Source organism: Eubalaena glacialis, chromosome 1 (genome assembly GCF_028564815.1).
Source record: "Eubalaena glacialis isolate mEubGla1 chromosome 1, mEubGla1.1.hap2.+ XY, whole genome shotgun sequence".
NCBI lineage: Eukaryota > Metazoa > Chordata > Mammalia > Artiodactyla > Balaenidae > Eubalaena > Eubalaena glacialis.
The window spans coordinates 33,969,288-33,982,410 of record NC_083716.1 but is presented as its reverse complement, the minus strand read 5'-3'; the positions used below and the strand labels follow the sequence as shown (position 1 = coordinate 33,982,410).

Here is a 13,123-nt window from a genome sequence, read left to right as displayed (position 1 = left end):
TGCAATACAGTTGTCTTTAATTTAGTTTCTTATTTTTATTGATCATACAAAAGACATGCAGGTTAAGATTTTTGTAGAGAGTATTTACATTAGGATCAAGACCTTAAGAACTGAACTAGTATATAGGACTAGCTAGTTAAATTATGAAAAAAAATTTGTCAGACTTAAAAAAAAATTAATGCTGATTACATTAACTAGAGGAAGTCCATTTCAATGAAGAAACAGATGTTCTCATACATTGTTAGGAGTAAATACCATTTTCTTGAGGAAAATCTGGCAATATAGATCACTTTTAAATATAGATACTCTTTGACCAGCAATGCTGCTTTTAGGAATTTAATTATTTACTTAGAATAAACGAGCACCTCAGATATATGTACAAAGATGTCCACTGTATAACAACAACAGCAAAAGAAAACAAGTTAAATCCCCACCAATTAGGGATTAAGGCTTGGTTAAATAAATACTATACAGCTATTAAAAAAAAACCATAGCACATCTGAATTACCATAGAAAAATGTGTATGCTATATCAAAATTTTTAAAAGTTACAGAAAGCAGGCATAGTATAATACAATTTGTATTAAAACATTATATCTACATATAGATATATATATTATTATTTATGAGTGTGTGTGTGTGTATATAAATAAATACACACACACACACACACACACACACACATATATAAATAATAAGTTTGTAAGGACCAATCAAACTTAACAGTGATTATATTACCTGTGGGCCTGGGATAGTTTTACTCTTTAAGCATTTCCAAATTTTTTTGTATTTTAAACAATAATCATGTATTACCTTTAAAGATCAGTAAAAACAATGTATTTTATTTTTAAAACATAACAAAATAGACGTTTCAAATGAATCGCCCTATATTAGTCAACTAAATATCAAATACTGAAACATGTATTATGAGACAACAAAATTATATGCCACAAAGTAATTATGTTAGCAAATAATTCCTCTCCAATAATGACCATTAGTCTGGAAAAGAAGTGACACAAATTTGGCCTGTCAATAAGAATGTACCTTAGTTAAACACAACACAAAAATAAAACAGTACTGATTTGCCATGGTGGTTCTAGCCTTTTTTCCTGTTGGACTTTGATCCTTGAATCAACATGTATGTCTGAACTTTGGCCCTAACCGAATCTATTCTAGCACAAATTCTAACAAAAACAGCAAAAAAAAAAAAAAGGGAGTGGGGGTTGTGCTTCTAACGATCGACACACGACGATGATAAAATTATAAAGCTCTGGGAATAAGATTCCCACTCAACGACAGCCAGCACTGGAACGCCAGTGTCCCAAACTGAACATGCGAAAAGAAAAAAGTCTTCTGCTTGGGACTTCCCTGGTGGCGCAGTGGTTAAGAATTCGCCTGCAATGCAGGGGACACGGGTTCGAGCCCTGGTCCGGGATGATCCCACATGCTGCGGAGCAACTAAGCCCGTGTGCCACAACTACTGAGCCTGCGCTCTAGAGCCCATGAGCCACAACTACTGAGCCCGCATGCTGCAACTACTGAAGCCTGTGCACCTAGAGCCCATGCTCTGCAACAAGAGGAGACATCTCAATGAGAAGCCTGCGCACCACAAGAGTAGACCCCTGCTCGCCACAACTAGAGAAAGCCCGTGCGCAGCAACGAAGACCCAAGACCCAACGCAGCCAAAAAACAAAAAACAAAAACAAAACAAACAAAACAGTCTTCTGCTCTTTTTATGAAAATTCACTAACTGAGATAAAGAAAGCACAGAAAAACTAATTAGGCCTAGTAAAGTTATCACCATTGTGTTATCCTGTTAATGATGTCAGAGAACAAACCTACAAGGCCTTTGAAAGTGGGCAGCTAATTTCAAAAGGCCTTACAACCACCTGTTTTCTTGTTCCCTCTCAAGAGTACTGCCCACATGCCAGCTTTCCTACACCAGTTTTCTGATAACAGACGATCCAGTTTTACTAAAAAATACTATCAGTTTAGAATAACATTATAAAATAACTCTCTTTGAAAGAGGACATGCTGAAAAAGTGATCAAATATCCTTAGAGAATCAAATCTACAAGATTGCTTTATATGACCTTTAAGGTCCCTTACAACCCTATGAATCTATTAATATTTAACTACGAATCTAAAATACCTAGTTCCATGAGGTTGACAGTAACTACAAATCACTTTTTTGATAACTGCTACAACCTGCCAGAGGTGGGAAGGGTGCTGCTAAGGAAATAACATTTAGAAGAATGGGTAACACAAAACGATGCTTGCATTTGTATCAGTGTCAAATCTACACAGTAATTATTGACAAGTGGGGACCAGGAATTTAAGTCACTGACTCTGTACTGGAAGGGGAGCTTGGAGGTCCAGCCCTTATCCAATGAATGAACACCTTACTGTAATACTTCCAATAACAAGTGGCTGTCCAATCTAAACACCTCACTACTTCCTGAAGCAGCCCATTCCTCCATTCCTTTCCTCAGATAGTTCTAATTGACAAATTTTTCCTTAAATTAAGGCAAAAATCTGTCCTTGGGCTATTTTTATCCATAGACTCTAGTTCTGCCAACCAGCCACCAAAAATAAGTCTCCTACATAGTAGCAGTCTTGAAAATATCTACAGTTTCCATGTCTACCTCCTTACCCCTTCCCTCTTCACTTTTTCCTAAGCTAAACATCTACGGTTCCTTCAACCTTCTTCCTATAACAACATTTCAAGTTCTGACAACACTTTGGTTGTTCTACTCTTGACCTGCTTTAAGATTTCAATGTTCCTTTTAGAATGTAATGCAAACTGCATATAATTTTCCCTATATGCTTTGAATAATGCAAGTAGGTCTATCATCTCGGTTTTTCTGGATATTACATACCTAAATAACTTGGCCTACTGAAGAAGTGGCAAGTCTCCAATTATGAAAACAATGGACAGGTCAGACTTTTACAGACTTAACTTTTGATCTGACCCATTGTGAAGAACAAACACAAAATCTAATGTCCAGTATTTTCCTTTTCTCTGATATAATAATAGCTACAGGTTATCAAAGACTACTTCATATAAGACACATGCTTCACATGTTTATTATTTCACTTGACTCTGATAATAATCCAATGAAGTCAAGTCTCTTTATACCCATTTTACAGATAGAACTGAGACACAGATCAAATCATTTAATGTGGATTTGTGTAATACATCTGCCCAAACTGAGGTATAAAGAGTGGACTAACGTTTGATTCACTGATGAACAGTTATTGATGATATAAGTAAAAGAGCAGACTCTGGAGTTATAATCCTGTGTTTAATTGTAGCTCTGCCATTAACCAACTATTTGACCTTATGCAATTTATGTAAATTCTCTGGGTCTTGGTTCTCTTATCTGCAAAATGGGATATTATATGCCCATTACTATGATTAAATGAGGTACACAACTAAACCACTTGTGATTATGGCTGACAATCAACAAAAGCAAGTTAAAATTCTTTTTCCCCATAGAAATTGGGTTTTTCTTTATGGATCTGGTGTAAATAATCCATATGTTAAATGAGGGTAAAAGGGTAACTGAATATTATCCAAATGGAAATGAAATATATAATAGAAACAGCAGAATTTGAGTAGTAAAATTGCCAAGACCACCTAAGACAGGTCACTGACCACCTGAGAAGATATCTGGGTTTGGCAAACTATAACAAGGTACATGTCCCCTGCTTGAAATGGTTCTACTTCAAGAACAAGCTAAGCTAGAGATTCTTCAGGTTGGCTACAGTATTCTCCTCTCCCTACCACTAGACGTTTGACCTAGCTGAGGAGGGTGAAGAGACATAAGATTATTTCTGGGAAATGAGGGAGGTTTGAGAGGGCTGGGGGAAGGACAGTGGGAGGGAGAAGGAAGGAAGAGGAAACGAAAGAATGAATATAAACAAGTCGGTCAAGACCTTTCCCCAAAAGATTTTTTAATAAAAATTGGAATTGGAGAAGGGCAATGTTATTTTTTTACATTAAATAGGCCTTCCCACCTCTCACTGCAACATATAGTTGGAAATTGGCAAAAACTATAAAATTTCCCATTTTAACCTGTGTATGCTTTTTAAAAATATATATACTTGCTTCCCCATCCTCAGATAGCTTAAGTCTATCGTCTCATGCCTGGCTATGTTCTATAAGCTGTCAGGAAACTTAACCTAATTTAGAAGAAGGAGCTACTGATAGATTAGGATTCACATGGGGAGAAAGGAAGTGTCAGTGCTTTAAGGACACTTCAAATGTGTTGAAAACAAAATGGTATGAGTAAAATAATTCATAAGGAATATGTTGTATTCCCAAACTAGAGGAATAGCTCCACTGATATCTCCCTCTTCATTAAAATTTTAAACAGTAAATATCTTTAAAATTCTATTTCTCTAAAATTTCTGATTACTGAACACTTAAAAATTCTCCTTAAGAATTATATACTAGGGGTTTCCCTGGTGGCGCAGTGGTTGAGAATCTGCCTGCCAATGCAGGGGACACGGGTTCGAGCCCTGGTCTGGGAAGATCCCACACGCCGCGGAGCAACTAGGCCCGTGAGCCACAACTACTGAGCCTGCGCGACTGGAGCCTGTGCCCTGCAACAAGAGAGGCCGCGATAGTGAGAGGCCCGCGCACCGCGATGAAGAGTGGCCCCCGCTTGCCACAACTAGAGAAAGCCCTCGCACAGAAACGAAGACCCAACACAGCCATAAATAAATAAATAAATAAATAAATAAAATTTAAAAAAAAAAAAAAGAAACTTAAAAAAAAAAAGAATTATATACTAAAATGCTAATAAAGTTTAAATTGAATGGTGATTTGGAGCAATTACTAAATATTTTCCTGAGTTTGCCACATTAATTAAAAAAAATTAATTCTTAAGTTTATAAATTTATAAGTAAGGCTAGAAGTCTCAAATCTCTAAATTTCTATAAATAAGTCCAGATATTATAACATAAATTAGATATGTTATTGAACTACACTTTGTTTGACCCTATTTATTGCAAGTTCTTTAAGAAATTCTACATTGTATTACTGTTGAGATACAAGGTTACTGTCTGTTATATCACAAATGGATACCCCCTTTTATGAACCCACAGTAGATTCTGCTCTCAAAACTGCCTGGAAAAAGCTGAACACCCTGTGAGTTCTCTTTAATATTGTATGGGTACAATTAATCATTCTACTGGTGGTTTCCTTTCTTTGGTTTGGTTGTTAGGAAGAACAGTGACAAATCTGTGATCTACTTTTGCAATTATGCAAGACTTTTCGGTAAATATTTGTCTGTATTAATTTTACCTCTAGCTTTACTTTCCTATTCTATCTTATTTTTCCATTATTTTGATTTCACCTTTAAAAAAATCTTATAGTATATATTTTTGTAAGTCATTGTGAATACTTTTTGGAATGTTGCAGGGAAAAAACAATAAAATTTGTAGCAAATATTCAATGAAATCCAATCTGATGAAAACTACAGGACTTATTAAAAAACTGACCAGTAACAACCGGTGCTAACATTTGCTTTCTATGTACAAACCACATATTTAATTTGATCAATCAAAATCACCAAATGACAAGAGATCACTCAGCCTTGTGCAACATAAGCAGTATTTCTTAAATTTTAACCCACCTCCCCAATTTTTTCTATCCCAACTTCATCCCTCTTGTTCTCTTCCTTCATACTTCATGATGTGAAGTTAAAATGTTTATCCACTGTATTTACTGAAAAAAAAATTTATGCTCTTCTATACTTGACATAAGAAACTTTTAAATGTTCTAATTTGGGGAAGAAATACACTTTTGCTCTTTCTTCTATGATTTTTCTCACACAGTACAAAAACAACAACAAAAATTTACATCAGAACAAGTCAGTTTGTGGGAAACCCAAATTGTAAATAACTTGAATTTGTACTTTTATTAAATAAAAACTTGATACTGTTGATAGAATTTTCTGATTTCATTGAGAGTGAATGTGCTGAAAAACAAAAACAAAAACAAAAAACCCAGCACTGTTTTGCCAAGAATCATCTTGCAGTGGTGTAACAGCTATAGCTATAACTGGAATTCTTCCAAATAGTCTAGTGTATAGTCTTGCAGGAAAGCACTTCACTGTCTTCTAATCTTTCCTGTTCCTTAGACTTATCTCCCTAATTAAAATGTTAGATTCTTTTAGGGAGGGGTATTTTATGCTCTTGTACAGCCTGGAATACCTAGCACAAAACATAAAAAATAATGAACACCTATAAAAAAAAAAATCTCATGTTGCTAGGACCAAAAAAAGCAAAAAAACAAAAAAAACCCAAAAAAAACCTCATAGATTAGCTGCAATACAAACAATATTTTATCTACAGATGTTCAACATCTGAAAGCAGTTTACAAATAAATGCCTTTTCTTAATCTTTTAAGAAAAAGAAGATTTAAAAAATCTTTTAATCTTTCTTAATCTTTTTTGATGATCATGTACAGGTGAGAATTCTCTGTAACTGAAAATCACACAAAAAATTATGTCATAAAACAAACATTTTCAATTCTACAATGGTTTACCCAGTGAGGGAAACAGAAAGAGAAAAAGTACTGAAGATCTATTAAAGTAATCTAAAAAAATCATCATTATACAATCTCCTGCAGTAAGACCTCAGGGGAAATATTTCTGAAGGCTGCTAAATCAAAAAAGAACAGAAGACAGATGGAGAGTAACAATTCCTCCAACCTCCCTGGACAGGTCTCATAATTAGCCCAAGTTGTCGCATGAATGGCACCTTAAGGCCAGACAAGAGGGTGTGAGAACTACAGGGTAAAGATTCCAAAGGAAGCCAAGGCCTGGACTGCAACAACTGCTTTATGTTATTGTTTCTCCACTCCTACTTATTTCCTAGTCATCAGAGAGCAAATAAAAACATAGCTAAACTTCCAATGGCAAAAGAAATGCATTCTTCTCTGTCATCTTCTCTGTCATCTAAGGAACAATGACACCTGCTTCCAAGTGTCTATAGGTTAAAAAAAAGGACACAATTGGAACCAGAAGGAAGAAGTTGTACATTTGGGCTAAATGTTAAGAGAAACCTGCTAGCAATTACAGCTGTCTGAAATGTAAAGGAGTATTTTGGAAAATGGGTTCCTTTTCCCTGGAGGTGTTGAAGCTAAAGCAGAACAAATACATGATAAAGAGCAGTGCATCTTAACCTTTATTGTACATACGAATCATTCTGGGAACTTAAAGTGCAACTCTAATTTAGGAGATCTGGAAGGGTCTGAAATTACGCATTTCTAACAAGCTCCCAAGTGATGACAGTGCAAAGGACCATATTTTGAAAGGTGAAACCATAGAAAATATTTTTGATCATGATTCCAGGGCTGATCTCTGATGTTCCTTTCAACATTGAGAAACTGGATGATTTCACTGACTCACTCACCTAACATTTACTGAATGCCTACTATGTGGAGCAAGCACTGTGCTTAGGAATTGGGGATAGAGAATTAAACAAGTCACACAGTCCCTTCCTTAACAGAAAAATTATTCCAAGAGTGATATGTATTTCTAAAGGAGAGTGCAGGGTGCTATCAGAACATGCTAACAGGGACCTAATCTTGCCTGGAGGAGTGGGGTGAAGGGTGTCAGAAAAGGTCTATCCAAGGAACTGAGCTTGGGGGCAGGGTGGAGGTGGGAGGGATAAGATCTTGAACTTCCTGCCCAGACAATTTACCTAAATACCCTGTTCTGTTCACACCTGCTAAAGCAGACTGGTCCTCAAAGTCAAGCTTTGATCTTTCTTACATTTCCTCTCTATCCATTCAGCTATCTAGCCATCCAATTATCCATCCATCCATCCACTTATTTAACATTTTGTATGATGGTAACCTAAGGCTATCGGGGTTGATGAGATCACACAGGGAGAACAGAGAGAATAAAAAGAAGTTCTGTAAGAGCCTTGAGCAATTCCAACAAGGGTAAGATGGAGGAGGAATTATAGTCAAGAGGCTGAGGAGAGGCTGAAAAGATAGGAAAAAGATCAAGAAAGTAACTGTTCTGAGGAATGCCAACAGTCCAAATGCAGCTGAGATATTAAGCATTTATTAATTACTATTCAAGTCTGGGCCAAATTAAGGTGGCCTGGCAAGAAAGTATCATATCAAGATCAACCTAGTTCCAGATGATCGATCCCAGATGAGAAGATATTAAAGATTTGGTCTACATGGTCTTCCTAAAAGTTTGCTACGATGTTGTCATTTTCTGCTTTATACCAAAGCAGCTGAAAAAAAGAACTATATCCTGTGCTCTCTGCTATGAAAGGTGCTCTGAATAAACAGTAAATAAGACACAGATGTCTCAATTCCACTCTGCTTTGGTTTTCTATCTCTGAAGTTGCCCTGAAACAATCTTCAAGTCTTTCATTTTCTTATTCTTTATTATTTATGCCTTACATGTGCTAGTGGGGTGCTAGGGATAGAGCAATGAACACAGCAGACAGAACCCCTGTTCTCCTTATGTTTTATGTAATTGTCATATGTGTAATGAAGGAAAAGTTCCAAGGTTGTGACAGCATTATAAATGGGAGTCCGAATTTAGATTCATGGTCAGGAAAGGATCCCTGAGGAAGTGACATTTAAGCTTAAATCTGAAGGATGAGTTAGGATGGGACTGGAGGTTTTATAGAGGAAGCAGCACCTATACAGTCCTTAAACAGAAAGAAGTTCGGCATTTCCTAGAAACCGAAAGGCTATGTGGGTGGAGTGTGAACGTAAGGTGAAGAGTAGTGATAAACAAGCCTTGTATGCTGGATCATACAGAGAGCCTTTGGGCCTTGTCCAGATATTGGTTATATCCTAAGAACATAGGAAATCACTACTAGATGGAGAATGGATTAAGGAGAGGGAGGTAGGATGACAAGACAGTGTTAAAATCAGTACGGATAATATAGTAGTAGCCTAGATGAGAAAACATGGTAGTTTGAACTAGACTAGAGAGAACATGAGAAATACACACCCTGGGGGTAAAACTGATAGTATTTACATAAATAACGAGAAAAAAAGAAGGCATCAAGGATAATTTCCCGATTTCCGATATTAGTTTTTAGGTTGACAGAGGTATCACCTACTGAAATATAGAACACTAAAGGAAAAACATCTATAAGGAAGATCACATGCATATATATTATAATTTGAGGGGTGCAACCCCATCCCTAGTCCTGAGTATCCAGCTACCTAATTATCTGTTTTGGAGGTACTGAATAAACTTTTACAAGGTAGGGATTAGTTCTTCTTTTATTTGGAATATGCAATGATTAACATAATATCATACTACGATATAAATATATTATATAACAGTGAATGCTACAAAATCCTCAGATATAATACACTAAATATTTTACTGGCACATGAGGATAAATAAAAAATTTTTTAAAACTCAAATGAGATTCTCACACTTATTAATTAAAACTTATTTTGAGGGCTCCCCTGGTGGCGCAGTGGTTGAGAACCTGCCTGCCAGTGCAGGGGACACGGGTTCGAGCCCTGGTCTGGGAAGATCCCACATGCCGTGGAGCAACTGGGCCCGTGAGCCACAACTACTGAGCCTGCGCGTCTGGAGCCTGTGCTCCGCAACGAGAGGCCGTGACAGTGAGAGGCCCGCGCACCGCGATGAAGAGTGGCCCCCGCTCGCCGCAACTGGAGAAAGCCCTCGCACAGAAATGAAGACCCAACACAGCCAAAAAAAAAAAAAAAAACTTATTTTGAAATTTGGAACATGATTTAGAGACAAAAAAGGTATTCTGTTTCAAATACCATTTCTCAGTAAACAATAGAATATCAGTATTTTTCCTCTCAACATCTATCGATTTTACCAAGTCAAAAACTTGGCAATACATATACTTGAATGTATCATGACATGTTAGAAGAAAAAAATGTACGTAAGAACATAACATATCTAATGATCTTCATAGCTGGAGCAAGGCAGCCCTCTCCTGTTCAAGTATTATGTTAACATTGGCTGGAATCTAATTCAATCTACCATTACCTACCTAATTTAAGTCCAATTCACTCTAAGTTATAGTCAATTTGACTCTACTTTATTATGGACTAAAAAAGCAACTAGCAGTAACCTTCATAATAGCTAACTATGTACCAAGTACTATGCAAACTGCTTACATGCATTATCTCATTTCAACTTCTGAAAAATCCTATGACCTACTAGGTACGATTATCATGACCATTTTACACTTGAAAAAACTAAGGCTTAGACAGCTTAAGGACTGCTGAGGAAAAGTAGCAGTTGACTTGGATTTGAATTTAACAGTTATTTACTAATTATATGTGCACAGCACCATGTTAGGTTCTGAGGAAACATACATATCAACCTCTATCATTTCAAGAAGCTCATAAGCTAGTGAGAAAAATCACACAGACCATAATTGAAATCACAGTGTTACAATGTTAAACTGACTTATAGGTTATGTACTGATTTACAGTGTTCAAAGTGCCTTTCACATCTTTATTTGATTCTCCACAATAAGCACCAGCAGTATAGAGAGCAGGTATTCACATCACCACTACGTACACGAGGGAAGTGAAACTCAAGAAATTCAGTGACTTGCTCAAGGTAACAAGTCTGTAAGTAACAAATCCAGAAATTAGAATGCTGTTGCAATATTATACTATCTGCCAAAAATGAATCAAAACCAACCTTGTTCTTGAAACTCCTGTAAGTTACTGTAAATTCATATCGAAATTCTCCAACCAGTTTCCTTTCAACTACTATAAAACAGAATTCTAAACGCATTTACTAATTCAACATTTGAGACATATGGCAGATTATACTTCATGTTCAGAAATATAAGTAAATATTTTATTTTAATTCCCTTTTACCTTTATCCTTTTTCTTAGAGGACTCTTCTACAGAAGATAATCTGGATTTTTTATGTGATGACTCTTCACAATCTTTTCTGGCTTTATCCTTTCTTTTTTTTGACTTGACTTCTTTTCTCCTTTATGTTGAACAATATAAAGTTAACTTTTTCAACTGAATTTTACAAAAAATAAAAATCAATGGGTAAAAAAATCAAATCAGTTAAAGTACTCATTTTTAAAATGTAGTTTACATAATAAGAAACCCTTAAATGAGTCTGTAAATATTTTAGGTTAGTATATTAATTAAAACAGTTCTATAAGATTATGAAGCCTGAACACTCTGAGACAAAGGATTATTTTTTATAAGTTCTGTGTACAAACCTTAGTAAATGTAAATCATAGTTTTACTCATTTCCTTTCTATATTCTATCATTTAGCCATTCTAAAAAAATTACAAAATCAAATCTCATTTCCCTCCACATAATTCATATCTACCTACACTTTAAAAAAACACATACAACAAGAAGAAACAACTCTAACAGTTGTCAACCACCAGTAAATAGAAAATTCTTCTCTTAAGAATAAAGGAATACAGCAAAGGTATAATAGAATGAGGATGGAAAGGCTTACTGTTAACTCATATGGCTACTTTAGACCACTTATCCTTTTACTGCTGTAGCCCTATCTCTTCTAGGCCAAGTTTACAAGGTTGTCAGTACCATAGATGGCAAGCAACTGATTTTAATTGGTTAAGAAAAGAAACACTAAATAGGAAAAGGTGATAATGTTGAAACTGGGACTGGGAAAGAGGATGAAGAGACAACAGAGTGGATTACTTTCAACAAACTTGCTTATCAGACCTTTCAAATTAAGATACACCAAATACTACAATACTGTTTAAGACAGTAATAACTTTTTGCCTCTTGTAAGAATAATTTCAATTTTGAAATGAAGCTCGAAACTCAACGTCAAAAAAACATCTTCGTTATCTTTCAGTATCATTGATAGAGAGAGGAAATCAAGTAATCTAAAAACTTTGCTAATTTTAAGAATTTAAAATATTTTATTTATTTTTAATAGCTAAAATACTAGATAAGGCTCATTTAGAACACAGCTGATTTTAAATTAATATACTAATATATACATTTTATAAAGTTGCATAATCTTACTGTTAAGACTTTCAAGTGTTACTCAGGACATGAAACTTGACCACCACAATCATGCCAGGTTACACAGATTTTGTCTGAACATCTGCAATGCCAGGGACTTCATTATGCTTGACTTACCATACGCCAGACACTGTGTCAAGCATTATATATGCATTTTCATTTAATCCCCACAATAACCTTAGTATACTCATTTTTAGAGATAATAAAATTGCGTCTTACATAGGTTAAGTAGCTTGCCCAAGAAGACTAGTAAGTAGATTAGCTGAGAGGAATACATAGGAAAGCCTACCATCTATATATACTGCACAATGCAGAACACTGATACTCCTCCCCCATTCAGTATGGCAGACACAGTCTAGCTCATTCAATAGGAGCCTGATTTTAACATCTAAAATGAGTACAGAGGTATAATCCTTTGTAAGAATGACAAACTCTAATTAAAACAATGCTTAAATGAGACATAGGAATCACTTTATGAAGACCTGCTTTACAATATAGTTTCTAAGAATATTACAGTATCTGAACACTGATTCCAAACCAAAAATTCTAGCATCTATCTACCACCCTGCACAGGCCTTCACATTTAAAACTGCTTGGCTAGACTTAGGCATGACGAACTTCCAGTTCCCTGGTTTATGTGGTCATATGGTAATGGTGGATTTTATATACAATCAACTAATTAAACCATCAACCACTCAAGTCTACTTTAGACATCCAGTGCAGGTGACTACGTCCAAGACTACTAAAATTAACAACCACATTTTAAAAGATCATATTACCTGTGATGAAAATTTAATTTAAAGGAACATTCTTGGCATAATCCTAAAAAAAAAAAAAAAAAGAGTAACACCACGGAATTGCTAAATTTTAATAACTGCACTGCTACTTTACTTTTAATATCATAAATTGTCATTTTTCCTTACATTCCTTTACTGTAAGAGGGGAAACAAATAATCTGAAGAAAACAATCTGATTCTCTCCCACCTCAAAAAATGTATATATATAATAAAAATTGTATTAGAATGCTTGAGAAATTGAAAATATTCTGCCATTGCTTTAGAAAATGGTGTTGTCAAGTTATTCTTAAAGCAAACTGTTTCA

General features: G+C 35.4%; 2 protein-coding genes across 4 annotated transcripts in view; both read right to left on the bottom strand.

Annotated features, from left to right (window-relative positions):
- Window positions 1-13,123, bottom strand: part of MYOF (myoferlin) — a 586,741-nt gene that overhangs the window by 317,216 nt on the left and 256,402 nt on the right. The window lies entirely within an intron of this gene.
- The window catches only part of LOC133094435 (protein FRA10AC1), a 40,007-nt gene that overhangs the window by 2,760 nt on the left and 24,124 nt on the right, over window positions 1-13,123 (bottom strand). For all 3 annotated transcript variants that reach the window (XM_061194995.1, XM_061195000.1, XM_061195010.1), the window contains 2 exons: window positions 12,802-12,844; window positions 10,872-10,990 (listed from right to left, as the gene is read on the bottom strand). In XM_061194995.1, the coding sequence (XP_061050978.1) occupies window positions 10,872-10,990; window positions 12,802-12,844 (162 nt within the window). The remainder of the gene's footprint in view (window positions 1-10,871; window positions 10,991-12,801; window positions 12,845-13,123) is intronic.